The following is a 26,292-nucleotide window of genomic DNA, read 5'->3' as shown; positions in this document are numbered from 1 at the left end:
TTTTTAACGGATTTCCATTTTTTTTTTTTTTTTTTGTCTTTTGTCTTTTTTTTTTTTGTTGTTGTTGTTGTTATTGTTGCTATTTCTTGGGCTGCTCCCGCGGCATATGGAGGTTCCCAGGCTAGGGGTCTAATTGGAGCTGTAGCCACCGGCCTACGCCAGAGCCACAGCAACGCGGGATCCAAGCCGCGTCTGCAACCTACACCACAGCTCACGGCAACGCCAGATCCCCAACCCACTGGCAAGGGCAGGGACCGAACCCGCAACCTCATGGTTCCTAGTCAGATTCGTTAACCACTGCACCAAGACAGGAACTCCTAAAATAAGATACATTTAAAGTGCTTATCACAGTACCTGGCATTAGGAAGCACTTAAATGTGAAGTGCTTAGTGAAGTGCTTAGTGAATTAGTGCAGAAGAAGATCCATGATGTCTAATTGTAAACATTTATGTTTTCTGTGTCAGCAGCATTGCTATTTTGTTCATTTTGAGTGGTCTGTGGAGACCTTACAAAGGTATCTTCTGGGTCCAGGACTCTTTCATTTCACGAACTGCAGCCAGTTTGGTTCATATTATAAACCGGGAAATTTCTCTGGTCCCGTGTTTCTCCCACCCCCACCAAACCGCACCTGATTCAATTCTTATTTTTCACTTTACTGGGCATTTTTTATTTGGCAACAGAAAGTAAATTTCATAGCAGCCGAAAGGCAGGCAAAGTCCTTACTTACAACAGGAAGTGGGTCATTTCTGGCAGGGACGCCTGATCATCTGCTCTGCTCAAGACTTGAGGGACTGTTGGGACGTGCGGAAGAAGTCACGCTCCTGCTCTCGGGGCTGCTCTCTGGCTGAGGCAGAAGCCAGAGACCAGAGGAAGGGGGAGAAGAGCACTGGCCTGGGACGCGGCCCCCTGGGTCCTGGTGTCGCCCTTCTCACACGAGGAGCATCGCTTCCATGGGGCTTGATTTCCCGTTGTTTAACAGCGCAAAGGATGTCAGTTATTGGCGTCTAATTCATTTCCTACTGTCCTGATATTTTAGAGGCTTGAGGGGAGTTATTGATGTTGAGATGATGCTGAGAACACCTTGCTGTAATGTCTGTAGACCCGGTGCCCAGCAGCCTCCTCGAGTACCTTGATGAGCGCCGAGGAGTTTTGTGGGGAAAGAGATGGTTTTTCGGCAGATGGTGTGTGAAGATTGCATGTGAAAGCTACCCTCATCGACCCGCCCATGTTTACAGACATGGTCCTAGTGGGAATATGCACTAAGTTTATTGATACGCTCTTTTGAAAGGATTGATCATAAGCATTTCAGAAGGATTTAAAAATACCGATACATGGAGTTCCCGTCATGGCGCAGTGGTTAACGAATCCGACTAGGAACCATGAGGTTGCGGGTTCGGTCCCTGCCCTTGCTCAGTGGGTTAACGATCCGGCGTTGCCGTGAGCTGTGGTGTAGGTTGCAGACGCGGCTCGGATCCCGCGTTGCTGTGGCTCTGGTGTAGGCTGGTGGCTACAGCTCCGATTCAACCCCTAGCCTGGGAAGCTCCATATGCCGCGGGAGTGGCCCAAGAAATAGCAAAAAGACAAAAAAAAATAAAAATAAAAATACCGATACAGTTGTGTTTGAAAGAAGAGAGAATTGGGATTGTGAGGACAAGTTAATAAGATCTTTTTTAAAACATCAAAAATCAAAATTCCTCATGAGACTGTCCATCATTTTTATCTTCAGTTAGAGAAAGACTGTGAAGAGGGTCATTTATGACATGCAGTGATGATGAAATCTGCTTATGCAAATATGGAAAAATGGTCATGATACTATGTGGAAAAGAAAAAGATACAATTATGTATTATGATACTATGTAGATGGCATTTTTTTAAAGATTCGTATGTGTATTCTGAACACATTATTTTTGCGATTTGTTATTTGTTAACTTCTAGGATTTCCCTTATATAATACAAAGCTATAGTGAGCATTCTCAGGCATACATTCTTATGTAGTTAAGTAAAGATACATTTTAGGTTAATCTGACAGAAGTGGAATTGCAAAGTTTAGAAAGTATGTGTATTTCTCATTTTGATAAATCATTTTGAAGAATCATCTTTTTTGAAAATCAAAATTAAATCCATAATTTTGAATTTCGCATTGATAAGGCTGCAGAATTGAATCGAATATATTTTTCGTGTATTTCTCATTTTGATAAATCATTTTGAAGAATCATCTTTTTTGAAAATCAAAATTAAACCCATAATTTTGAATTTCGCATTGATAAGGCTGCAGAATTGAATCAAATATATTTTTCCAGATTCCAAGCCTACTGATCCACCTGCAACCCCAGGACCAAGCCATCCAGGTTCAGTATTCTTTATTCTCTTTATATTGCTTAGAACTTTACATGGTGATGAGTTTAATTATCAATGGAGCTGAATTTTTTCACTTGGCATTTATTTATTCAAGTCCTTTTTTCATTTTTCTATTTGGTCTCTAAAATATTTTGCTTGTTGATTTGTCAGAATTCATGAAGTGAACTTTTTTCCTCGGCTTTTTTTTCTTTGCCTTATTTTTACTTAAAGTCAGTGTTCCTTTTAAGATTTTATGTTACTGGATAAATGTTGCTTTTTATAACTTTTAATTGCATAAATTCTAAATGAATATAATTTTGTGAAATTTCAAATACTATAAAAGCATTCAGATGGAGTTCCCTTGTGGCACAGCAAATTAAGGATCCAGTATTTTTACTGCAGTGGCTTGGGGCACTGCTGCGGTGTGGGTTCAGTCCCTGGCCTGGGAACTTCCACATGCCAGGGACACCCCCCCCCAAAAAAAAAGAAAAGAAAAGAAAAGAAAAAAACAGTACACAGAGTAAAAAGTTACTTCTCTTTCTTTAGTCCATTTCCCCATCATCACTTAGTAGCTCAGGGTGTCCTTTTAATCTCTTCCTGTACGTCAGCATCTCCAGATAATGTAGTTCCACATATTTTGGTATTTTCTCTTTTTTCTTAACCAAAAATGGCATCATGCTGTTCCTTTTTTTCTGAAATTTGCACTTTTTCCACTTAATGTCTTGAACCAGCATTGTATTCTGGTTTTTTCCCATCCTTTTTAATGACAATGTTGCCATATACCTTATTTTATTTATTCTCCTCTCTGGTCATTTATATGTGCAGGTTTACATTTATAGGTGTAGTTGCGTATGTCTGTCTTCTCTCTAAGGGCTATGGGTATTGTGTCCTTATAAAAGCCTCAGTACTTCCCCACATGCTGGAATTACCTGAACATTTCAAACAGGCACCCTGATTGCATTCTTTGCATTATGTTGTTGGTTTACCTGAAATTCCTTATGGTGCGTGGAATGAGATTGGGTCGCTCTCCACTCTACCCCTCACCCCCATCCAGTGGCTAAGCAGCAGTATTTGTCGAATAAATTCTTTCTCTCCAGCTGCTTTGAAGTGCCAGTTTTTATCACACAGTAAGTAGATTCATAGGCATTCTAGTCATCTTTTATCTGTTTCCTTGAACTCTGTCCATTCGTGTGCCAGCATCAAATGGATTGCAGTACTAGGATATGTTTTACTCTGTCAGGACACATCCTTTTCAGAAATGTTCACGCTCTGTTAAGTTTTCTAGATCAGCTGTATTTGTTGTGGTTGTTTTACAGTTTTAACCATTGTAAGTATACCTTTCAGTGGCATAAAGTACATTCACATGGTTGAACAACCGTCACTACTGTCTCCAGAACTTTCTCTTCATCTCAAAATGAAGCATTAAATCCATTAAATAGTAACCTTCCATTCTCCCTCCCCCCCTGCCCTAATGACCAATATTTTACTTTCTCTGAATGGGACTGTTCTGGGTCAGGAAGTGGAATCCCCTCTGGCTTATTTCATCGAGCCTGAGGTTTTCCGGGTTCGCCCATCTCGTAGCGCGTATCAGAGCTGTGTTCCCTGTTAGGGCTGCCTAATAGTGCATCGTTCGTTTGTACCACACTTCATTTATCGATTCATCTGTGGATAGCCACCTCAGTTGTCCCCACCTTTTTGCTATTCTGAAAAATACATTGGGTTATGTGGTAGTTCTGTGCCTACTTTTTTGGGGAGCCAACAGAACGTCTTCCTCAGTGGCTGCATCATTTTATCTTCTCACCAGTACTGCACATAAAGGTTCTAATTTCTCCACCTCTTTGCCAACACTCATTATTTTCTTTTTTTAAAAGAGTAGACATCTTTTCCCATGTTCAGCAGCATCTCATTGTGTGTGTGTGTGTTTAAATTTCCCTAATGATTAATAATTGACCATCTTTTCATGTGCTTATTGGTCTTTTATAGGTCTTCTTTGGAGAAATGTCTACTCAAGTCCATTGTCTATTTTTGAATTGTTTTGTTGTTGAGTTTTAGGAGTTCATTGTATATTTGGGGTACTAATCTCTTATCAGAGATATTATTTGAAGACGTTTTCTCCCGTTCTGTGTGTTATTGCCTTTTCACTCTGTTGATAGAGCCCACTGATGCAAAAAAGATTTTAGTGGGTTTTTTTTTGTCTTTTTAGGGCCGTACCCATGGCATATGGAGGTTCCCAGGCTAAGGGTCTAATTGGAGCTGTAGCCGCTGGCCTACACCACAGCCACAGCAACACCAGATCTGAGCCACGTCTGCGACCTACGTCACAGCTCACGGCAGCGCTGGATCCTTAACCCACTGAGCAAGGCCAGGGATTGAACCCGAAACCTCATAGTTCCTAGTCGGATTCGTTTCTGCTGCGCCATGACGGGAACTCCGAAAAGTTTTTGGTTTTGATAAAGTCCACTTTATCTAGTCTTTCGTTTCCTGTGCCTTTGGTGTCACATCCAGTAAATCATTGCCAGCTCCAACACCATGAAGATTGTCCTCTGTGTTTACTCCTGAGAGTTTTATTCTTTAGCTCTTATGTTTAGTTCTTTGATGCTGTTTGAATTACTTTTTGTGTATGGTGTAAGGTAAGCATCCAGCATCATTTTTTTGCATGAGGAAATCAGATTTCCAAGAACCATGTGTTGAAATGAATGCCTTTCCCCGTTGTTCCCCACTGAATGTTCTTAGCATCCTTGTAGACAATCATTTGACGATATATCAAGGGTTTATTTCTGGGCTCTCTGTTGCATTAGTGTGTCTTGTCTCTATGCTAGTGCCACTCTGTTTTGAATATTGTAGCTTTTTAGTATGTTTGGGAACTGGGAAGTGTGAGCCTTCTCAATTTTGCTCTTCTTTGTCGAGCTTTTCTTGGTTATTGCTCATCCCTTGATTCCATATGAATTATAAGTTGGATCTTTTAATTTCATCAAAATGGATTTTCAAGATGATAGTAAGGGTTGCATTTAATATGTAAGTCACTTTGCGTAATATTAACATCCTAATAGTAAGTTGTCCAATCCATGGACACAGGATGTCTTTCTATTTATTTGTATCTTAATTTTTTCAGCAATGTTTTATAGTTTTCACTGTATGAATCTTTTACTTCCTGTGTTAAGTTTACTCCTGAGTATTTTATTCTTTTTGATAATGACTGTAAACGGAATTATTTCCTTAGTTTCCTTTTTGGATTGTTCATTGTTCATGTGTAAACATGGAACTGATTTTTGTTTGTTGCTTTTGTAGCCTGCACCTTTGCTAAGTTCTTTTATTCTCTCAGGTTTGTGTATATGTATCTGTGTCTGTGTGTATGGGGGTGTGTGTGTAATCTTTGAGTTGCCCTTTTATAAGATCATGTTATCTTGAACAGAGATCATTTTATTTCTTCTTACCCAGTTTGGATGCTTCTTGTTTCTCTTACTTACCTGATTGTTTCATCTGTGACTCCAGTATTATGTTGCACAGCAGTGGCAAGTGCAGGCATCCTGGGTTGTTTCTTATCTTAAGGGGAAAACTTGTAGTTTTTCACCATTGAGAATGATGTTAGCTACGGATTTTCAACAAATGGCCTTTATTGTGTTAAAGTTTCCTTCTGTTGCAAATCACATCTTAAACTGTTTTTAAGCCCTCATGTATCTTTTAATTTTTTTTTCTTCCACTTCTGTGAGATAGACTTGACACATGGCACTGTATAAAGTTTACAACATACATCTTAATGATGTGGCTATCATACATCATGAAATGATTGCCACAATAAGTTCAGTGAACTTCCATCATCTTGTATAATTTAAAATTAGAGAAAAGAAATGGTTCTCCTTGTCATGAGAACTCTTAGGGTGTTCTAGAGCAGTGTTACGGTTTTCTCCAGATATGTGCCCAGGAGTGGGGTTGCTGGGTTGTGTGGTAGTTTTATTTTTAATTTTTTTTAAGGAACCTTCATACTCTTTTCCATAGTGGATGCACCAATTTACTTTCCCACCAACAGTGTATGACAATTCTCTCTTTTCCACACCCTTTCCAGCATTTATTATTTGTAGACTTTTTGATGATGGCCATTCTGACCAGTGTGAGGTGATACCTCATATAGTTGTGATTTGCACTGATAATTAGCAATGCTGAGCATCTTTTCATGTCCTTTTTGGCCATCTGTATATCTTTGGAGAAATGTCTGTTTAGATCTTCTGCCCCATTTTTTGATTGAGTTGTTTATTTTTTTGACGTTGAGCTTCATGAGTTGTTTATGATATCCTTTTTAAGTTTATTTAGGTCCCATTTGTTTATTTTTGTTTTTATTTTCATTACTCTAGCAAGTGGCTCAAAAAATATAATGCAATTTATGTCAAAGAATGTTCTGCCTGTGTTTTCCTTTAAGAGTTTTATATTATCTGGCCTTACATTTAGGTTGTTAATACATTTGGAGTTTATTTTTGTGTGCGGTATTAGAGACTGTTCTAATTTCATTCTTTTGCATGTAGCTGTCCAGTTTTCCCAGCACCACTTATTGAGAAATTGTCTTTTCTCCATTATATATTCTTGCCTCCTTTGTTGTGGATTAGTTGACTGTAAGTGAATAGGTTTATTTCTGGGCGCTCTATCCTGTTCCACTGATTTATATGTCTGTTTTAGTGCTAGCACCATATTGTTTTGATGACTGTAACTTTGTAGTATAGTCTGAAGTCAACTTTCCTCTTAGAACTGCTTTTGTTCGATCTCAAAGATTTTGAATTGTTGTGTTTTTGTCATTTTCTCCAGATTTTTAAAAAATTTCTTCTTTGATTACATCAGTAATCTATTGCGTGTTTAGTAGCATACTGGTTTTTTGTTTTGTTTTGTTCTGTTCTGTTTTTTGTCTTTTTAGGGCCACACTTACAGCATATGGAGGTTCCAGGCCAGGGGTCTAATCAGTGAGTGCTGTAGCTGCCAGCCTACGCCAGTGCCACAGCAACTCTGGATCCAAGTGGCATCTGTGACCTACACCACAGCTCACAGCAACACTGGATCCTTAACCCACTGAGTAAAGCCTGGGATCGAACCCACATCCTCATGGATGCTGGTCGGGCTCATTAACTGCTGAGCCACGACAGGAACTCCTAGTAGCATACTGTTTGACCTCTACCTGTTTGTGTTGTCCTATGTATTTTAAGTATGATCACATTGAATCTGTAGGCTAATTCTGACATTTACAGTAAGCAAATTTATCATTTGCTTACTGTACCACAGAATATTGTTCCAGGAAATGTTAATGGACAGGAAGAAGAATGCTTTGATACTGAAATAAATTTATAGTACTTTGATACTACTTTCAATGAAAAAAATTAATACAGTTCGTATAAGGAAAATTTATAAGGATTTTTGTACAAAGGCAAAAAATCAACACCTATGAATTTAGAGGACTTTAAGCTTTATTTTTCTCCTTCATCTTTCCTCTGCTTATGTTTTTCCTTTTTTCTAGGACCTCCCAGTCCCAGTGATGCATCACCACCTAAAGATGCTGAGAGTTTAGGTATTATTTTGGTTGTTAATAACCCTTTATCATGAGGCACTAGTTTTCTATGTGTATATATTACCATTGTCGGTAGTTAGAGAAGAAACAACCTGTCACAAACTGCTGATAATTGTTCCATTTTTAATTGTAAAACTGTTTATTTTAAAGGTGCAGGTACATGACAGATAAAAGTGGTAGTATGTAAAGATACATGTAGATAATATAATTTTTTAAGAATTTCCCCAACTTAGGATTCCTAGCATGGTAAGTTTACTTTCTTAAATAATATAGTTATGTGTAGTTTAAAATATATAAAGCATACCTTGCTTTCCTTGTGACAGTGTTACTTTGTGTTGGTGATGTCTAGATAAATTTTCTTGCTCTTGGTACTTGGGCTACACAAGCCTTAAAGTGCTATTAGTTGGGTTAGTTTCCCTGTAACAGGCTGGAAAGTCACCGTTGATGTTGGCTTGCAGAGTTCAGACAGTACACGTTAAAGAACTTGATGGAGTGTAGTTGTGACAGTTCAATAAAATGTGAAGATTTATTGATAAGGATGGAGTTTCCTGGTGGCCTAGTGGGTTAAGGACCTGGCATTGTCACTGCTGTGACTCGGGTCACAGCTCTGGCGCTGATTCGATCCCTGACCTGGGGCCTTCAGTTTGCCATGCATGTGGCCATAAGAAGAAAGATTTATCGAAAGGGAATGAAGAAAAATAACTATTACTTCTCTTTATAAAGTTAATCTTTTTATAAAATGCACTTGAGGCCTGCTGTATTTTCCCTTGGAACACTGTGGTCAAACTGCCACTGTGCCAGGCGAATTCAGTGCCATCTTAAGATGCTTATACTGGATAATATGTATGACGTGAAAAAAGAAATAGAGCTGATCATAACATTTTGTACCTTGAATTAGAGATAATAAAAATATTGGCAGTTCAGCAGCAGAGGTACCGCTGACGAGCATTTCTAGGCATTAAGGTTTGGTAGTATTGAGTCCCCTCGTGCTCTCGTAGTTAGACCCGAGGGAACTTTCACTGCTATGGCCCGGGGTCAGACCCTGGTCTGGGAGCTGAGATTCTACACCAAGCCACTGCTCACCACAGCCACAATAAATGAGTAAATAAATAAAAATAAAAATGGGTAAAGGATTAAATAAAAGATTTGAGGGTATTACTTATTGCCAGGGTTTTGTTTCTTTGCATAGTTTTTATCCCTGTGCTCTGGTGTTTCATTTATATTTTTAGAATCTCCTTGGGAGTTAGGACTATGTTTTAATTTGGAGTAAGAGGGAATAGGAGCTATGAAGATACAATAAGGTACTGTTTGTGACGACTCTGCAAATAGCATATATGTGATGTATTAATAGCACTCCATTTGTGACTTATTCCACAGACCCACTTAGGGAAAATATATAAATTTATAATAAAATCATAAGTAATAATAGACGGTTGAACTAAACTAATTACAACAAGATAACTACATTTTTATTTTTAATTTATTTTATTGAAGATTTTTATTTTTTCCATTATAGTTGATTCACAAAGGTCTGTCAATTTCTGCTGTACAGCAAAGCGACCCAGTTGTGTGTGTCTGTGTGTCTGTGTGTGTGTACACACAGGAGTGGGGGTGCTGGATCATATGGAGTTCTATATTTAGTTTTCTGAGGGACCTCCATACTGCTTTCCATTGTAGTTGTACCAATTTACATTCCCACCAACAGTGCAGGAGGGTTCCCTTTTCTCCACACCCCCTCCAGCACTTGTTATTTGTTGACTTGTTAATGATGGCTGTTTGATTGGAGTGAGGTGGTACCTCATAGTAGATTTGATTTGCATTTTTCTCTAATAATTAGAGATGTTGAGCATTTTTTTCATGTGCCTGTTGGTCGTCTGTATGTCTTCTTTGGAGAAATGTTTATTCAGGTCTTCTGCCCATTTTTCAATTGGGTTGTTGGGTTTTTTGCTGTTGAGTTGTATAAGTCGGTGATATATTTTAGAGATTAAGCCCTTGTCAGTTGCATCATTTGAAGCTGTTTTCTCCAATTCTGTAGCTTGTCTTTTTGCCTTTTTTTATGGTTCTCTTTGCTGTGCAAAGGCTTTTAAGTTTGATTAGGTCTCATTGGTTTATTTTTGTTTTTATTTCTTGTTGCCTTTGGGAGACTGACCTAAGAAAACATTTGTACAGTTGATGGCAGAAAATGTTTTGCCTATGTTTACTTTTTTAAGTCTTTAAGCCGTCTTGAGTTTATTTTTTGTGCATGGTGTGAGGGTGCGTTCTAGTTTCATTGATTTACATGCAGCTGTCCAGGTTTCCCAGCACCACTTGCTGGAAAGACTGTTTTTTTCCTCATTTTATATTCTTGCCTCCTTTGTTGAAGATTTATTGACTGTAGGTAGGTGTCTGGGTTTATTTCTGGTTCTCTATTCTGTTCCATTGATCTGTATGTCTGTTTTGGTACCAGTTCCACACTGTCTTGGTTACTGTAGCTCTTAATATTGCCTGAAGTCTGGGAGAGTTATGCCTCCTGCTTGGTTTTTGTTCCTCAGGATTGCTTTGGCAATTCTGGGTCTTTTATGGTTCCATATAAATTTTGGGGTTGCTTGTTCTAGTTCTGTAAAAAATGTCCTGGTAATTTGATGAGGATTGCAGTGAATGTGTAGATTGCTTTGAGTAGTATGGCCATCTTAACAATATCAAGTCTTCCATTCCAAGAGCATGGACTATCTTTCCATTTCTTTGAATCCTCTTTAATTTCCTTAATTCCTGTTTTATAGTTCTCAGCATATAAGTCTTTTACCTCCTTGGTCAGGTTTATTTCTAGGTGTTTAATTTTGGGGGGTGTGATTTTAAAAGGTATTGTATTCTTATGTTCCTTTTCTAATATTTCATTGTTAGTATACAGAAATGCAACTGATTTCTGAATGTTAATATTGTATCCTGCTACTTTGCTGAATTCATTGATTTGCTTTGAGTAGTTTTTATGTGGAGTCCTTAGGGTTTTCTATATATAGTATTAAGTCATCTGCACAGAGTGGCAGTTTTACTTCGTCTCTGTCTCTTCCAGTTTGATACCCTTTATTTCTTTCATTTGTCTGATTGCTGTGGCTGGTACTTTCAATACTATGTTAAATAAAAGTGGGAGAGTGGGCATCTTTGTCTTGTTCCAGATTTTAGTGGGAAGGCTTCCAGCTTTTCTCCATTGAGTATTATATTGGCTGTGGGTTTGTCATAAATGGCTTTAATTATGTTCCCTCTATACCCACTTTGGTAAGAGTTTTTATCATGAATGGATGTTGGATTTTTGTTTGTTTTTTGTCTTTTGTCCTTTTTAGGGCCGCACCGGCGGCATACGGAGGTTCCCAGGTGAAGGGTCTAATCAGAGCTGTAGCTGCCAGCCTACGCCAGAGCCACAGCAACGCCAGATCTGAGCCACATCTGCAGCCTACACCACAGCTCACAGCAACGCTGGATCCATAACCCACTGAGCGAGGCCAGGGATCGAACCTGCAACCTCAGGGTTCCCAGTCAGATTTGTTTCCACTGCACCATGCTGGGAACTCCTGGATGTTGGATTTTGGCACATGCTTTTTCTGCATCTATTGAGATGATTGTGTGATTTTTGACTTTTCTTTTGTTAATGTGGTATATGATATTGATTGATTTGTGTATGTTGAACCATTCTTGTGCACCTGGGATGAATCCCACCTGGTCATGGTGTATGCTGTTTTTTGTATGTTGTTGGATTCGGTTGGCTAAAATTTTGTTGAGATTCTTTGCATCTGTATTCATCAAATATATTGGCCTGTACTTTTCTTTTTCAGCAGTATCTTTGGTTTTCATATAAGGATGCTGATGGCTTCATAGAATGTCTTTGGGAGTGTTCTTTCTTCAACCTTCTGGAGAAGTTTAAGAAGGATGGGTATAAGTTCTTCTTTGTATGTTTGGTAGAATTCACCTATGAAGCCATCTGGTCTTGGCCTTTTGTTTATAGGGAGCATTTTTATTATATATTGAATTTCACTTCTAGTGATTGGTCTGTTCAGTTGATCTATATCTTCTTGATTCATTTTGGGGGCGGGCTGTAATGTAAGTCTCTAGAAAGTTGACTATTTGTTCTAGGTTGTCAAATTTGTTGGCATGTAATTTTTCATAGTATTCTCTTACGATTCTTTGTATTTCAGCAGTATCCTTTGAGATTTCTCCTTTTTTATTTCGTATTTTGTTTGAGTTCTTTCTCTCCTCTTCTTGGTGAGTCTGGCCAGAGGTTTGTCAATTTTGTTTACACTTTCAAAGAACCAGCTCTTGGTTTTATTGATTTTTTTCCATTATTTTTTGAACCTCTATTTTATTGATTTCCTCTCTGATCTTTATGATTTCCTCCCTTCCACTGACTTTAGGTTTTATTTGTTCTTTTTCTAATTCCTTTAGGTGGTAGCTTAAGTTGTCAATTGGAGGTATTTCTTCTTTTCTGTTGAAGGCCTGTATTGCTGTGTATTTCTCTCTGAGCACTGCTTTTACGGCATCCCATAGATTTTGAATGGTTGTGTTTTCATTATCATTTGTCTCAAGGTATTTTTTAATTTTCCCTTTTGATTTCCTCTTTTACCCATTTGTTTTTTAGTAGCATGTTGTTTAATCTTAGGCAGTCAGTCTTTTCTTATTTCTTTTCCTGTGGTTGATTTCTGATTTCATGCCATTGTGGTCTGAGAAGATGTTTGCAATAATTTCTACACTCTTAAATTTGTTGAGGTTAGTTTTGTGCCCAATATATGGTCAATCCTTGGTAAGTTCCATGCGCACTTGAAAAGCATGTATTTACTGATTTTTTTTTTTTTTGGATGTAATGTCCTGAAAATGTCAAATAAGTCTAAATTTTCTCCTGTGTCATTTAAGATCTCTGCTGCCTCATTGATTTTCTGTCTAGAGGGTCTGTCCATTGATGTGAGAGGGGTGTTAAAGTCTCCTACTAGTATTCCCATCAGTTTCTCCTTTTATGTCTGTTACTATTTGTTGTGATATAGGAGTATTCATGCTCCTATTTTAGGGGCATATATATCGACCCTTGTAATAGCCTTTTCTTGAATCGATCCTTGTATCATTAAGTAGTGTCCTTCTTTGTCTTTCTTTATGACCCTCGTTTTAAAGTCTGTTTTGTCTGATGTGAGTGTTGCACACACTGCTTTCCTGCTTTCCTGCGTTCTTCACTCGCATGAACTTTTTCCGTCCTCTCACTTTGAGTTTATGCTCTTGGAGACAGCATATTGCAGGCTCTTGTTTTTTAATCTAATCTGCCACTCTGTGTGTTTTGATTGGAGCATCCACTACATTGATAAAGTACTTATTGATAAATATGTATTTATTGCCATTTTAAACCTTGTTTTCCTGTCGATTGTACTTTTCTCCTTTGTTCCTTTCTTTTTTGGTTGCATGATTTCCTTTTATTTTATTTTTGTGTCCTCTTATTTATAGTTTTTGTAAATGTAATGTTTGGTTTTGATTTGTAGTTGTCCTGTTTTTCAAGTATGTTAACCCCTTCCTCTCTCTGCTTTTGCTTGAGAGTCATATAGGCTCAAACACATTGTTTAAAAAAAAAAGAGTCTAGATTTTCTTCCTTTCCTTCCTCACATTTTATGATTTTGAAGTTCTTTTTTAATATGTTCATGTTTGTCTTTTTTTTTTTTTTTCTGCTCTTTGTGTTTATTGTTGCTTGTACGATAGGTTTTTTTTTCCTTTGAAATTTTTAAATACTGGCTTATTTAAGCAACTGCTTTCCAGCTGTGATTCTTCCATCCTTTCTTCTCACTTCTTTTTTATTTGGAGAAGCCCTTTCAGTATTTCTTTTAGAGTAGGTTTGGTACCTGTACTCTTTTAGTTTTCATTTTTGGAGAACTTCTTCATTTCTCCTTCTGTTTTAAATGACAATCTTGCTGGCTAGAGTGGCAAATTCTTCCCTTTTAGAATTTGGAATATATCTTGCCACTCTTTTCTGGCCTGTAGTGTTTCTGCAGAGAAATCAGCTGATAGCTTTACGGGGGTTCCCTTATAATTAACGCTTTGCTTTTCTCTTGCTGCCTTTAGAATCCTCTCTTTAACTTTTGCCATTGTTATGATAATATGTCTCGGTTTGGGCCTCTTTGGGTTCAACTTGTTTGGGGCCCCTTGTGCTTCCTGTATCTTGATATCTGCTTCCTTTAGACTTGGGACATTTTCACCCATAGTTCCTTCAAATATATTTTCAACCCCCTTTTCTTTTTCTTCTCCTTCTGGAATCCCAGTTATGTGTAGCTTGGCCTGCTTTATGGTATCCCATAGATCTCTTATATTGCTTTCATGTTTTTTCATTTGGCCTTCTTTCTGCTGTCCTGATGGGGTGATTTACATTATTCTATCTCCTAAGTCACTAATTGGTTCCTCTGCATTATTCATTCTGCTCTTGAGTGCCTTTAACTCAGCTTGCATCTCTACAAATGAATTTTTTACTTTTTCTTGGCTTCCCCTTGTATTTTCTAGTTTCTTTCTAAAGTAATCTGCATCACTGTTGGTAATCTGCTCTTAATTCCTTCAGTGTTTTTGCTGTGTCCCTTTGAACTCGTGTCCGTTGAGCTGCACAGGTCTATTTCATTGTTTGCTCCTTCAGGGGAAGAATTCTCCTGCTCTTTTAACTGGGAATGGTTCCTGGTCGTCTTCATTTCGCTTATATTTTTCTTATTCTGTGAGTTCAGGGGGAACAACTACGGTAGTCTCGGAGGGATATTTATATGTGCAAGTGCCCCTGGGTGTTTCGCGAGAGCTTGCTTTTTATTTTTAAGGTTCTGTGTGTGCTTCCAGGGAGATGGAGGCAGTGGGCAGGGCTAGTAGCCAGTGCCTGGTTGCCGGGCCCTTGACAGTGGCAAGGACCTGCAGCAAGGTGGCGTAGGCTACTCCTAGTTGCAGGGCCCTGGGACGTGACAGTGGTCAGGCAGGTATAGGTGGCGCCCGGAGTTTTTGGCAGTGGCTGCAGCAGGGCAGGTGTGTTCCCAGGGGAGTGAGAGCAACAACAGGTGGTGCTTGGTTGCAGTGCCCTCTTCTTTGCTGACGTCTGAGGTGACTGGGGTCGCAGGTGCTCCCTGTTCACAGGCCCCTGGTGGTGGCAGGCCACGTCCCCCTCTGTTGTCTGAGATGACTGCTGTGGTTTGTCCCCACTGCCTGTAGACCATGCAAGAGGTGCCACATCACACTCAGACCCCCGCTGCCCTCAGCCCGCACAAGAGGGGCCCCACAGCCCGTAGCCCTCGCAAGTGGTGCCGCAGCACCCACAGCCTATGCCAGAGGTGCCCTGCCCTCCCAGAGTCTGCACGTGCCCAGGGAAATATATTCCTCTGGCTGTCCACCCTCCTCCTCTCGCCTTCTCCAACAGCGGGGCCTTGCGTCTCCTGTGGGCCCAGACCTCTTCCCAGGTTCCCGCGGCTCCCCGCCTGTGGCGCACCGCTCCCTAGCCCCTCAGGCCGTCTCCACACAGCCACCCCGGTCCTCTCCCCCGAACTGACCTCTGGAGCCTGAGTCTCAGTGCCCAGCCCCGACCCGAGCGTCTCCAGCTCTGTTGTCCGGGACGGTGGCGCAGATGGTCTGTGCAGCTCTCACTCTACTTTGCCTTCTCTAGTCCAGCAGCTGCACCTTCCTCTGCGACTCTGAGGACCTCTGTCTCTGCTGATCTCCCCGAGGTCAGGTGGCTCTCCAGGGTGTGGGTTCCTTTCCTTTTTAGCAGCTCCCTCTCAGGAGTGCTGATCCCGTCCTGATTCCTTTTCTCTCTCTCTCTCTTTTTTTCCCCCTTTTGTTCTACCCAGTTATGTGGAGGGTTTCTTGCGCATTTTGGAGGTTTACGTTTCTTCTGCAAGTGTTTTAGCAGATGTTCTGTTTGAATCGTTCTACATGTAGGTGGCTTTTTCTGATGTGTTTGTGGGAGAAGGTGAGCACCACGTCTTACTCCTCTGCCATCTTGATCCTTCCCCCTTTCCAAAATTAAAATTCTTTTCCTCTAGTTAATTCTGATTGTTCAGGTTACCTTTACTAAATAACCAGATACAGTAGCTAAAACAATGAAAACGAGGCTCCTGTTCAGAGTGTCACAAAGCGGATCCTGTACCTGGAATCTGTTTGGAAGGGTTCTGTGATCAAAATGACCTGGAACCACTAGCAAAGGTGCTAAAACTAGATTCCCAAGTTGTGTTTATGGTTATAGATGCCCTGATCAAGGTAAAATACAGTTGCTACTTGGAGACCCTATGTCCTCAATTACCTCCCAAAATGTTCTCATTTTTTTCTCAGATGGAGGAATCATCGCTGCAATTGTTGTGGGCGTCTGTAAGTATCTCAGACTTTGATACCCATTAAATCAAGGCATTACTCTGAAAAGGGGCAGTAATACCCATTAAATCAAGGCATTACTCTGAAAAGGGGCAGTAATACCCATTAAATCAAGGCACTACTCTGAAAAAGGGCAGTGTTTTTTAAAACAATTTTGCAGTTTCTATAGCTTTATAGCTTTAAACGAAATAAAACAAGAAAACCTGGGAGTTCCCATGGTGATACAACAGAAGCAAATCCGACCAGGATCCATGAGGATGCAGATTCCATCTCTGGTCTCGCTCAGTGGGTTGGGGATCCGGCATTGCCAGCAGCTGTGGTGTGGGTCACCGATGCGGCTCGGATCCTGTGTGACTGGAGCTGTGGTGGAGGCCAGCAGCTGTAGCTCCAATGTGACCCCTGTTCTGGGAACCTCCATGTGCTGCAAGTGCGGCCCTAAAAAGCAAAACATAGGAAGGGAGGGAGGGAGGAAAGGAGGGAAAACCTGACCTTTTTAAAAAAACCTGTTTGTCTGTTGCTTTATAGTCTGCACGGCCAGCTCCAAACCCTAAACAGTACATATCTCAAGATGATTACTCATAGGAGTTTGCGTCTCCAATATTGTCTGAGTGACTTTCTAATTAAGTCAAGGACTCTGCCTTACTGTGGGTTGTGTAATACGGTAATTGGATTTAGATGCTTAAGAGTCCAGATGGAATACACATGTATATGTGCTTATAGAAGGTAACACTTTCTGCCCATAGAGATCTGACAAATTTATTTCTTCTGCTAGAAAAATGTGAATTTGGCGATGATTTTGTATAGTTACATGTCATTTGTTTCCTGATTTCTCATAGTAGCTGCCATTGCAGTAATTGCTGGTGGTGTATACTTTTTTCATCATAAATACAACAAGAAAAGGTAAGTGAAAGTATGTTTCTTTAGCTTATCGGTCCTTCTTCCTGTGGACATACTTTTGTGTAGCGTCTTTTTGTACTGCATGCTGTCTTTTTTTAAAAATGTGCCTGCATGCGTGCACTGAATTACATGTCATTGCTAATAATATTTTCCTTTGTTTTTAATAACATTGCAAGAAGAGTAATCTGTGCAGGTCGCTTCAGCTAATTATGATGCAAGAAAATTTTCTGTGGGATTTGAGGTTTTTGTGCTATCGGAAATAAATCATGGACTGTTATGGGGCCTTCCCTACACTGGGTGTATCCAGCTTCCTAAATTGGACTAATGAGCAAGATTAAATATAAAATGATTCACTGTGGAGACTTTGACAGCTGTAGTCACTGAAATTTTTGTGGTGAACCTTTTCAGCTGTCCATATAACTTAGTTCTAAGAAGTATTATGTAGGTGGCTCCTTCAGATACCTACTTTGCTTTCTTTTCATTTAAAGTTTTTTATACAAGCTACACTGGGAAATTAAAAGCAACACTATTTGATTTCCCTCTTATGTTCTCTTAATTTACTAGGTCGAAGTAAAACTGATGTGCTTAAAGTAAAAGTTGCTGAGAGGGTAAGATTCACAAGGCACCTCATGAACTTTATCTGTCCTTTAATCTATAAAAATGAAATAAGGGGGGGGGGACTTGGAATTGAAAAAAGGTACAAATGCATCTTCTAAGGAGAATAGAGTTTTTAAACAATATCTTGAATTTTAGTTAATCTAAAATCTCATGGAAGACAGGCAAGAAACCTGGAGCATAGACCTCGAAAAGGTGCTTTGACATTTCTGATTTTTAATGATATTTCTTCCTCTATTGCTTTTGAAATGCCTTTGAATTCAAACTAATAATTGGAAATGATTGGTAGGAGTTCCCGTCGTGGCACAGTGGAAACGAATCCGACGAGGAACCATGAGGTTGTGGGTTCGATCCCTGGCCTCGCTCAGTGGGGTAAGGATCCAGCGCTGCCGTGAGCTGTGGTGTAGGTCGCACATGTGGCTTGGATCTGGTGTGGCTGTGGCTGTGGTGTAGGCTGGCAGCTGTAGCTCCGATTGGACCCCTAGCCTGGGACCCTCCCTATGCCTCGGATGCTGGCCTAAAAAGACCAAAAAAAAAAAAAGACAAAAACGATTGGTATTCATGGCTTTATGATATATATTCCTTTTATATTAATCCCCGGGTTTGGACTATATCATAAAAGTACATTCTTCACTCATAAAGAGCTCAACATTTTTTGTACTTCTTGGTTATATTTTGAAAATACCCACAGTACCTTCATTTGAGTCTTAAATCTTACATTTGTAGAACACATAATATGCAGATTTGGTTTCTCTACCAGCACTGTTTTTTGTTTTTTGTTTTTTTTCTTTCTTGGCTGCACCTGTGGCACATGGAAATTCCCAGGCTGGGGATTGAATCCAAGCTGCAGCTGCAACCTGTGCCACAGTTGCAGCAACACCAGATCCTTAATCCACTGTGCCTGGCTGGGGTTCAAACTCATACCGCCACAGAAACAATGCTGGATCATTAACCCCCTGTGCCACAGCAGGAACTCCAGTAGCATATTTTTAAAACTATCGAGACACTGCAGTCTGTGAGTAGGAAATACTACCAGTGACATATGACAAGTCTAAAAGATTTATGTAGAAATGTCCTCTGAAGAAAACAAAACAAAATAGCTTTATGCTCCTCATTCTCCTTCTTTGTTTTAAACATCACAATCCAAAATACTTTAAAGGTTCCCTAACAAGGAGTCACCGAACTCTTCTAGCGACCAGTGATCAAGTGTTGTAATTCCAAACAATTATCTGATCACTGTGCCTGCAGATTAAAGTTTCAGTGGCATCAGAGGCCTGAGACCCCATTTCTAATGAGCTCCCAGGCTCTGGTGCTGCTGGGCCTGGAGTACCTTTTGAGAAACCAGGGTGTAGGCCTCTGCAGCTATGCCCATGCTCTTTAAACTTGAAGAACCGCCATCAGGCTTACTGGGAAATGTTTCACCCGTTCAAGATAACTGGATTTTGTAAAAGACTCCTCATTTATGTGTATGTTTTTTAAAAGGACGCACAGTAACACCTAGCTTTATTTTGCTTGTCCTTTAATGGAAAAAAACGAAAATCATTGTATTCTCCCACCACACACACACACACACACACACACACTCACTCACACTCACACTGCTTTTCTTGCTTTAAAAACGCCTTTCCAAGGCTATAAAGTGTATGCAGTTAACGCCTGTATTTCTAAAGATAACCCTGGAAGCAGAATACCAGGCACAGATAATCCAAATTGCTGTTAAAACGTGATATGCGGTGGGTTTAATGTAAACTGGTATTTATGGTGACCTGGGAACAGCGTGACCCTGCTCTGGGCTTTATAGCAAAGCATGAAAAAGATCTGCATGGCCACTTATGATCATTACGTTATGATAAAAAAAGGCTAAAATGTTTAGTGCTCTGCGACAGTTTTCGGTGTCTTAGCTCTCAGTCAAGAGCAGGATAGGACGCCCGTGGGTCTGATGGGCTTCGTCTTTGCCCTCCTTCCTCTTCCCTTCGTAACTAACTCTTCTACGACTCTTTCCAGACGTGGAATCCAGCCCCTTCCCTCTCCTGTGCTGCTGCCTGGGTCCCGTTTTGCATGTCATGACTGTGTGCTTCCAAAAAATGCCTTTTGTTCGTATTTTTTTGCCTAAACGCATGATTTTGTCTCTACTTGAATTAAATCATCACTGAATCCACGCATTAGAATTATTGTGTAATTTATGCTTTTTACTAACCGTGACCAAATAATTTTTCTTTTTTTCCATTAAGGATATTTGTTTTTTGTTGCAATTTAGAAATAATTTACTGTTATGCTGATACGGAAACTTTGCAATTTTTTTAGTTGTCTGCTTAAACGAATCTTTTTTTTTTTTTGCCATTTCTTGGGCCGCTCCCTAGGCATATGGAGGTTCCGAGGCTAGGGGTCGAATCAGAGCTGTAGCTGCCACAGCAATGCGGGATCCGAGCCGCGTCTGTGACCTACACCACAGCTCATGGCAATGCCAGATCCTTAACCCACTGAGCAAGGGCAGGGATCGAACCCGCAACCTCATGGTTCCTAGTCGGCTTCGTTAACCACGGCGCCATGACAGGAACTCCTGCTTAAAGGAATCTTACTGAAGCTTTTTGACTGTACTGTAGTTAATCCAGTTCAGGTGGTAGGGAGTAGCATGACTTGGGCCAAAACGGTGAAGGAGCAAAATAACTTGAACATTTTTTAAACCCTCTTCTCAAATTCTTGGGCATTCCACAGCAGTTTCAAAAACTTTAAAACAGCAGCTAATACATGACAAAGGTTTCGTCGTTAGTCGAGGGAACACATTGCTGAAGTTTGGACGCATCCCAGGAAGATGAAAGGTCGTCCGTGAAGTTTTACGGAGATCGTCCCTCGTGGGAAAACGCTTGTGTGGCGGGAAGAAACTCCTCCGCGTGCAAGATGCACAGGACGCGGCATCGGCATGGAGCCGACACCTGCTCTGTGATCGCCTCTCAGTTTAAGGTGCTGAAGACCAGAACCCTTCTCCTCATACAGCGTCCTTCTCTGAACGCGAGTTTACATTACTCGGTTCCGGCCACGCGCCCTCAACGGTAAACAGGTCGCAGGGAAATGTGGCATCTGTATCTGCCGGATAAGGCTTCCAACTCCAAGCACCCTCTTGCGCCGAATGCCTGGTCCAGGTTCCTGTGGGGAACCGGGAGAGCCAGGATGTAGGAACGTCGTGGTCAGCTCTCCCCAGTGAGACTCGGTAGCATTCCCGCTGGTTTTTGTCCCCTTTGTTGCGCCACAGTTCCTTCCTTTTGGGGCCGCGTCGCTGGTATTCAGCCCCTTCCTCTTCTTCCGTGCAGCACTCTCCTCCCGCTGGGGGCCACAGACAAGCACATCTTATTTCTCTCTGAGGAGAGAGGAGAGAAAAGTTTGCTTTTGTCATGAAAGGTACCTGCTTTCTGTTTTGTTTTGTTTTTTTCCCCATCTGAAAAATGGTCCATGACCATGTAGCCGTCGGTAACCTCAGCTAAGCTGTGTGGACAGGCGGCATCCAAGAAGACACTCGTCCGTCCCCTTTGCTGGGTCCTTGCGGTTCTGTCCTTCGGCCCCTGCTGTGACGGGAGGTGCCGAGGGCCCACCGGCTCCTGCTTTCACTTGGGCGCCGGCAGAGCGATGTGCCCTCATCCGCTTGCCAGACCATCCCGCACCTCTGCCTTCTAGAAGCTGTGAATTCCCAGCAAGGGCAATATTTTAGCCCAAGGGGAAATAATCCCGTGTCAACTGCAGAGAAGAAAACTGTTCTTGGACAGAAGCCAAAAGACATTGTATCAGATTTTGTAAAGACGTTCAATTTCAGCTGGTACATATCCTGTCAAGACCCGCGTTTCCCTCGACTGCGGTATTTTCAGCTTGTAAAAGAGAAACCACCGCCACCACCACCAAAACATCCTCAGATTTTGAGAAATTTGAAAGGCATTGTCTTAAGCCACTTAACCCCTTCCACCTCTGTCTTTGGATGAAATGAATCGGAAGTGCCTCCTTTTTGTGCCAGAATGTGTGTCTGCAGAGCCGGGACGAGAGGGAATGATGCTCCCGTGACTTACGACGGGAGGCGCTACCCTAGGTTCTAGTCCTGAGTGAGTTTGCGAGCAGATTCTACAAAGGCCAATGACAGGAAGGGCAGTGTCCTGGTAAAAGCACAGTGGTGTTTGATCCCAGGCGCCACGAGGGGAAGGCAAAACACACCAGCCAGGAAGGCGGTGTGGGCCTCCCCAGCCCTGTCTTTCTGCTGGGCTCTCTAAGGGTACCTTTGAGGCCAGAGCCAAGCAGGAAAGTAGTTTTCAGATGGCCACGAGCTTCAGGGTGTCTGTAGACATTTGAAGTTCATCTCATGACTGCTGCAGTTGTAATATAATACAACCCTAGTTAGTAATTCACTTTCACATTTTAATCAAATTCAAATTGCTTCATTGTTATATCAAACGAATGTTTCTTTAAGTTTATATTAATGCTGATTTAATCTTTTTCAAATATTGGATTCTATTTAAAATTCTGTTTCTTAAAAAAGGGATTCTGCTACTATGAGAAAAAAAACGTATTGACCTCAACAAGTAGAAAAATCTAGTGTCTTGGCGGATTCAGTGCCAGGCCTCTTTATTGACTCTCCACCCCAGTTCTTGGGGGCTGCTGAACTATTACACGTGCAGGGCTGGGACAGTCATGCTTCATAGAGATGCTACCCCCACCCAAGGGCAACAGGAACGTCTGAAATGAACACAAGTGGCTCTTTCCCGAGGTGGGCGTCCGGAAGCATTCGCTGGTGTGGGCGTACTGTAAATAACTGACTGATCCACGTTTGGTTGTAGTTTGCCTGTTAGCGTCCGTGTCCTATGCTGGGAGTGGCAGTGTGTCTCCCCATCCCACAGCCAGCAACCCTGAGGGGCTTCTCAGGATTTCAGAAGTGGCTCATCTGTGTAAGGTGAGCTTGAGTGGAAGGTACCCACCAGATTCAAAGACACCGTGCAAAGAATTGGGGTCAAGTAAAATACCTTACAACTAATTGTCCTGCTTCTTTTTTTAATGCACCTTCTAGAAAATTGAGAATTACCTGCGTGTCTCATGTCATGTCTGTATGTCTTTGGAGAATGCTGGACTTGAATAATAGATCTTAGAAAAGTGTTGTTACCAAAAAAGTATGTTGTGGGTTTTCGTTCCTGAGGGGCCTCTCCAATCAGGACACGTGGTTTCCCAACAGTGAGGGGAAATGAGGCATCGCTGAACTGAAACGCTGTTGGAACCTTTAGCTTTGTAAAGGTTTCAGCTCAGAGCCAGATTTTAATTGCAATATTAGGAAATTTTGTGTTTCTCTCTAGTCTTTTCCATTGGCCTAAATTAAAATAAGGGAATATTTACTAAGTATATGTGACTGCTCTGGTTCTTGTCTTGGAGGGAATCGAAAATGTGATACAGGGATCAAAAAAGTGAGACTAGTTGAGCATTTGAAGTTACTTTAAAGGAATCCTCTGTTTACTTGTACAGTGACTGACTAGTATAAATACCTTTTTGTTAATTGTCCATGTGCTAAGTGGGCTCCTGGCATTTAATCAGAAGCCCGTTTTTTCAGCTATGTTCATTTCTGATGCTGTGTTCTTACCTTCCTTTGTAGGAAAACAGAGATTAATGCTTCATACAGCACCTACCAGGATAAAGCAGCCGCTCCAGCAGAATAGACGGACTAAATGACTTCCACAAACCCTTGAAAATGAAGGAAATCTCAGCATTTGAGAGAAAGACCTTGAGGAGCTAGGGCCTCCTTTTTTCATATGGAAAAGACAAGTTCTGTATGACCTCACATGTAGAATCAAAAACATTTTTCTATGGCAAAGGAGATTGGCTTGAAGGGGTGGGGGCGGGGGGGGGTGGTTGGGGAAGGATTGAGTGAAGGCGGGCAGAAGGCATATACCTTTTATACTTTTTCACCTGTAAGATAAACAGGGACTGTACAGCTTAGTGACTCCAGTTTGCGAGTAATACTGTATATTGGCCGGTTGCTAGGACAGCAGATATTTAAATCTGTAATCAGCTAGAAGAAAACCAGGTCTGTGTAGGTCTGTGCAGTGATGGATGGTAACTAAACTTTAATTGTGATCATTTTACAATAAGACATTATCAAATCCTGCTGTACAGCTGAAGCTTACACAATGCTGTATGTCAAACATGTCTCAGTACTGAAAGAAAAAAAATCGGTAACAATTATTTCCTGGCTTCTGACAGTATCAGGAGTAGAACTGCTAAACTGTAATGCTAACATTTTACTGGGGCTGGAGTGTGGTCACCACCCTTTGTGCTTCTTTGAGACGTGTATGAGTTTAGGTTTGAACCTCTTGTTTTCCGTCAAGTGACACTTGTATTTGCAGGGCAAGCCAACACAGTATCCCCGGGTGTTAGGGTGGGCAAATATTGCTTCTCTGCAATCTTTGAACTCAGAGAAATGGCATTCAAGATGATGATATTTACATTTCATTTGTAAAGAAAGCGATGTTGAAAATTTTTCTGTTCAAAGGTTCACGCCAACCCTTTAGGTTCATTCATCTACAGTCCTAAAAATGTCTTTTACGTATGTGTGCACACTTTTTTTTACAAATGTGTGTGTGCACTGCTTCAGCCCTTAGTAAAAGTAAGAATACTGAACACTGAGAATTTAAACACATTTGTCTTCCTAATAATGATTATCGGAAAATACTCTTAAAGTTAATGGGGTAAAACTGTATTTTAAAAAGTTATTTGTATCTTCTTGGCGACTGAGAGAAGCTATAAAGTGTATACATGGCAGTCACCCTTTTCAATAGCAGGAAGGCAGTCTCAAGTAATCAAAAAGAACTCAGCATCCGTTCCAGGCTTCTAGAAACAGTTGGAGGGCTCTAACACCCACAGCAAGAGTGCCGGCCGAGTCCAAAGCGGCCTCCAGTTCTCCTTAAGAGAATCCCACTCTTTAGAGGATGAGAAATCCACTCTAAATTCTGGCCATCGGTGGCCTTCCCTCCCAACTTGAATAGGCGTCTCGTAGGGAAAACGTGTCACCCACAGGTAGGCAGTTAATGTAGAGAAAGTTCATCAGAGCAGGTCACGTCGCCGCGTCCGTAAAGCACAGAGTGAAGATGAAGCCACGTGTTTCAGAAGAGCAAACTTACCTCTGCGGCTCCCCTGCCGCCCATGCAAAGGGAGGAAAAGAGCCAACAGCCCAGGTGGCCCTTGATGTTCAGGTGACACAGATCCCGGCCCTCTCCTCTGTCCTCACACCTGGCAGGGACTCTTTCCAAAGAGCCAGAGGCCGAAGAGGATGGCCTGCCCTTCCAATTCAGCTAAAACTCTTGCATCTACGCTTTTATACTTGGTAGCTCAGGTTGGGCCAGAGAAGCGTTGCCTCGAGAGAGGAATATGAGGAATCAAGCGTGGAACCGGGGGAAATGATGTGACCCTCTAAGGACGTGTTTCTAAGACGCTGTAAGTGCTGCTTCTCTTTGCAAGGATTCTGCAGTAACCATCAAGTAGAAGTTTGGACCTGCTTTCACATACTTTTCAAGGAGGTAGCACTTTCTTGGAAGCAAGGGATGTCGCTGTCGTTCTTATTTCTTCAAAACCCTTCAAGGAGTGTTTGCAACCAAAGACGTGCGCTTACCAAAACAGACTTTCGTAGTTTCCACTTCAGATTCAGTCTTTCCACTTTAATATATTTATATGTGAGACTGAAATGGGTGTGTAAGTATATATGTTCTGTTTGTCAAAGCATTTGTCACTTACCGAAACATATGGGGAAACCCCTGCTCTCTAGAAATGTGAGAGGGAAAAAAGTGTATTTGAATTTAAAGCGCTTGTAAACCTGCAGGAATATATTCGTACTAGATGGATACGTGCTGTGTATTATTGTTCATTTTGTGAAAGTTGTATCTTCTCACCTGCTATAAAAGATGTACTTTCAGAGCAGCTTTATTTGTGATGATGTGTGGTTTTCAGTGTCTCGTCTCATATCAGAACATGCTGCTAATTGGGGCCCACCTTCTCGAAGTATTTCCCTCCCCCAGTCACCACTCCTGCCCTCCCCTCCAGGCTTCTCCCCTCCCAGCCCATCATGTGCCTCCCCTGCTCAAAATGTGTTCAGTCCCACCACACTGCCTACAGCATGAAGCCCAAGTTTCTTCCAAGATACTTGAAGACTTTCTATAGTTAATTCGCAGCTCTTCTTCCCAAGCCTTCGCTTTCTGCCACACTTCAGATAACCTGCTTCAGTCAAGCCAGACCACCTGCTCTGTGCTCTCGGCTCTGGTCCTGGTTCACTGCTGCCTGAAGCACCTCTGGGCCTGTCCCGTCTGGGCATCTTCCAGGGCCCAGCTCTCAGTGCCTGTCCTGTGCAGCACCTGTGGTTTCTGCCCGGCTCTGAGAGCACTCCTTATCTCCTGGCCTTGACTGAACTACCTTCAGATATCTGTGTCCGTGTGTGTGGTAGAATATGTCTCTCCCGCATCGGTTTCATGCATGGGTGTGGCTGGGTGATGAGAAACCCGAGGCCCAACCAAGAAAGCGTAGCATTGGTGTGCATGGAACTGATAATGGAGTTTTAATGT

At 41.4% G+C, this 26,292-nt stretch overlaps 1 protein-coding gene across 30 annotated transcripts in view; it reads left to right on the top strand.

The window, feature by feature from the left end:
* The window catches only part of CD46 (CD46 molecule), a 53,498-nt gene extending 27,844 nt beyond the window's left edge, over positions 1–25,654 (top strand). For 2 of the 30 annotated variants that reach the window (XM_084974555.1, XM_084974551.1), the window contains 6 exons: positions 2,301–2,348; positions 7,832–7,882; positions 16,172–16,207; positions 17,050–17,110; positions 22,537–22,649; positions 23,337–25,654. In XM_084974555.1, coding sequence (XP_084830681.1) covers positions 2,301–2,348; positions 7,832–7,882; positions 16,172–16,207; positions 17,050–17,110; positions 22,537–22,609 — 269 coding nt within the window. In that variant the 3' untranslated portion in view covers positions 22,610–22,649; positions 23,337–25,654. 30 annotated transcript variants of the gene reach the window in all.
* The last annotated feature ends 638 nt before the right edge of the window (positions 25,655–26,292 follow it).

This window comes from Sus scrofa, chromosome 9 (genome assembly GCF_054392235.1).
Source record: "Sus scrofa isolate SSC_HxYL_T2T_F1_AM1 chromosome 9, Sscrofa_HxYL_maternal_Yorkshire_Landrace_v2.0, whole genome shotgun sequence".
Lineage (NCBI taxonomy): Eukaryota > Metazoa > Chordata > Mammalia > Artiodactyla > Suidae > Sus > Sus scrofa.
Note: the sequence above shows the minus strand (reverse complement) of the source record. Positions and strands in the feature narration are given on the sequence as shown.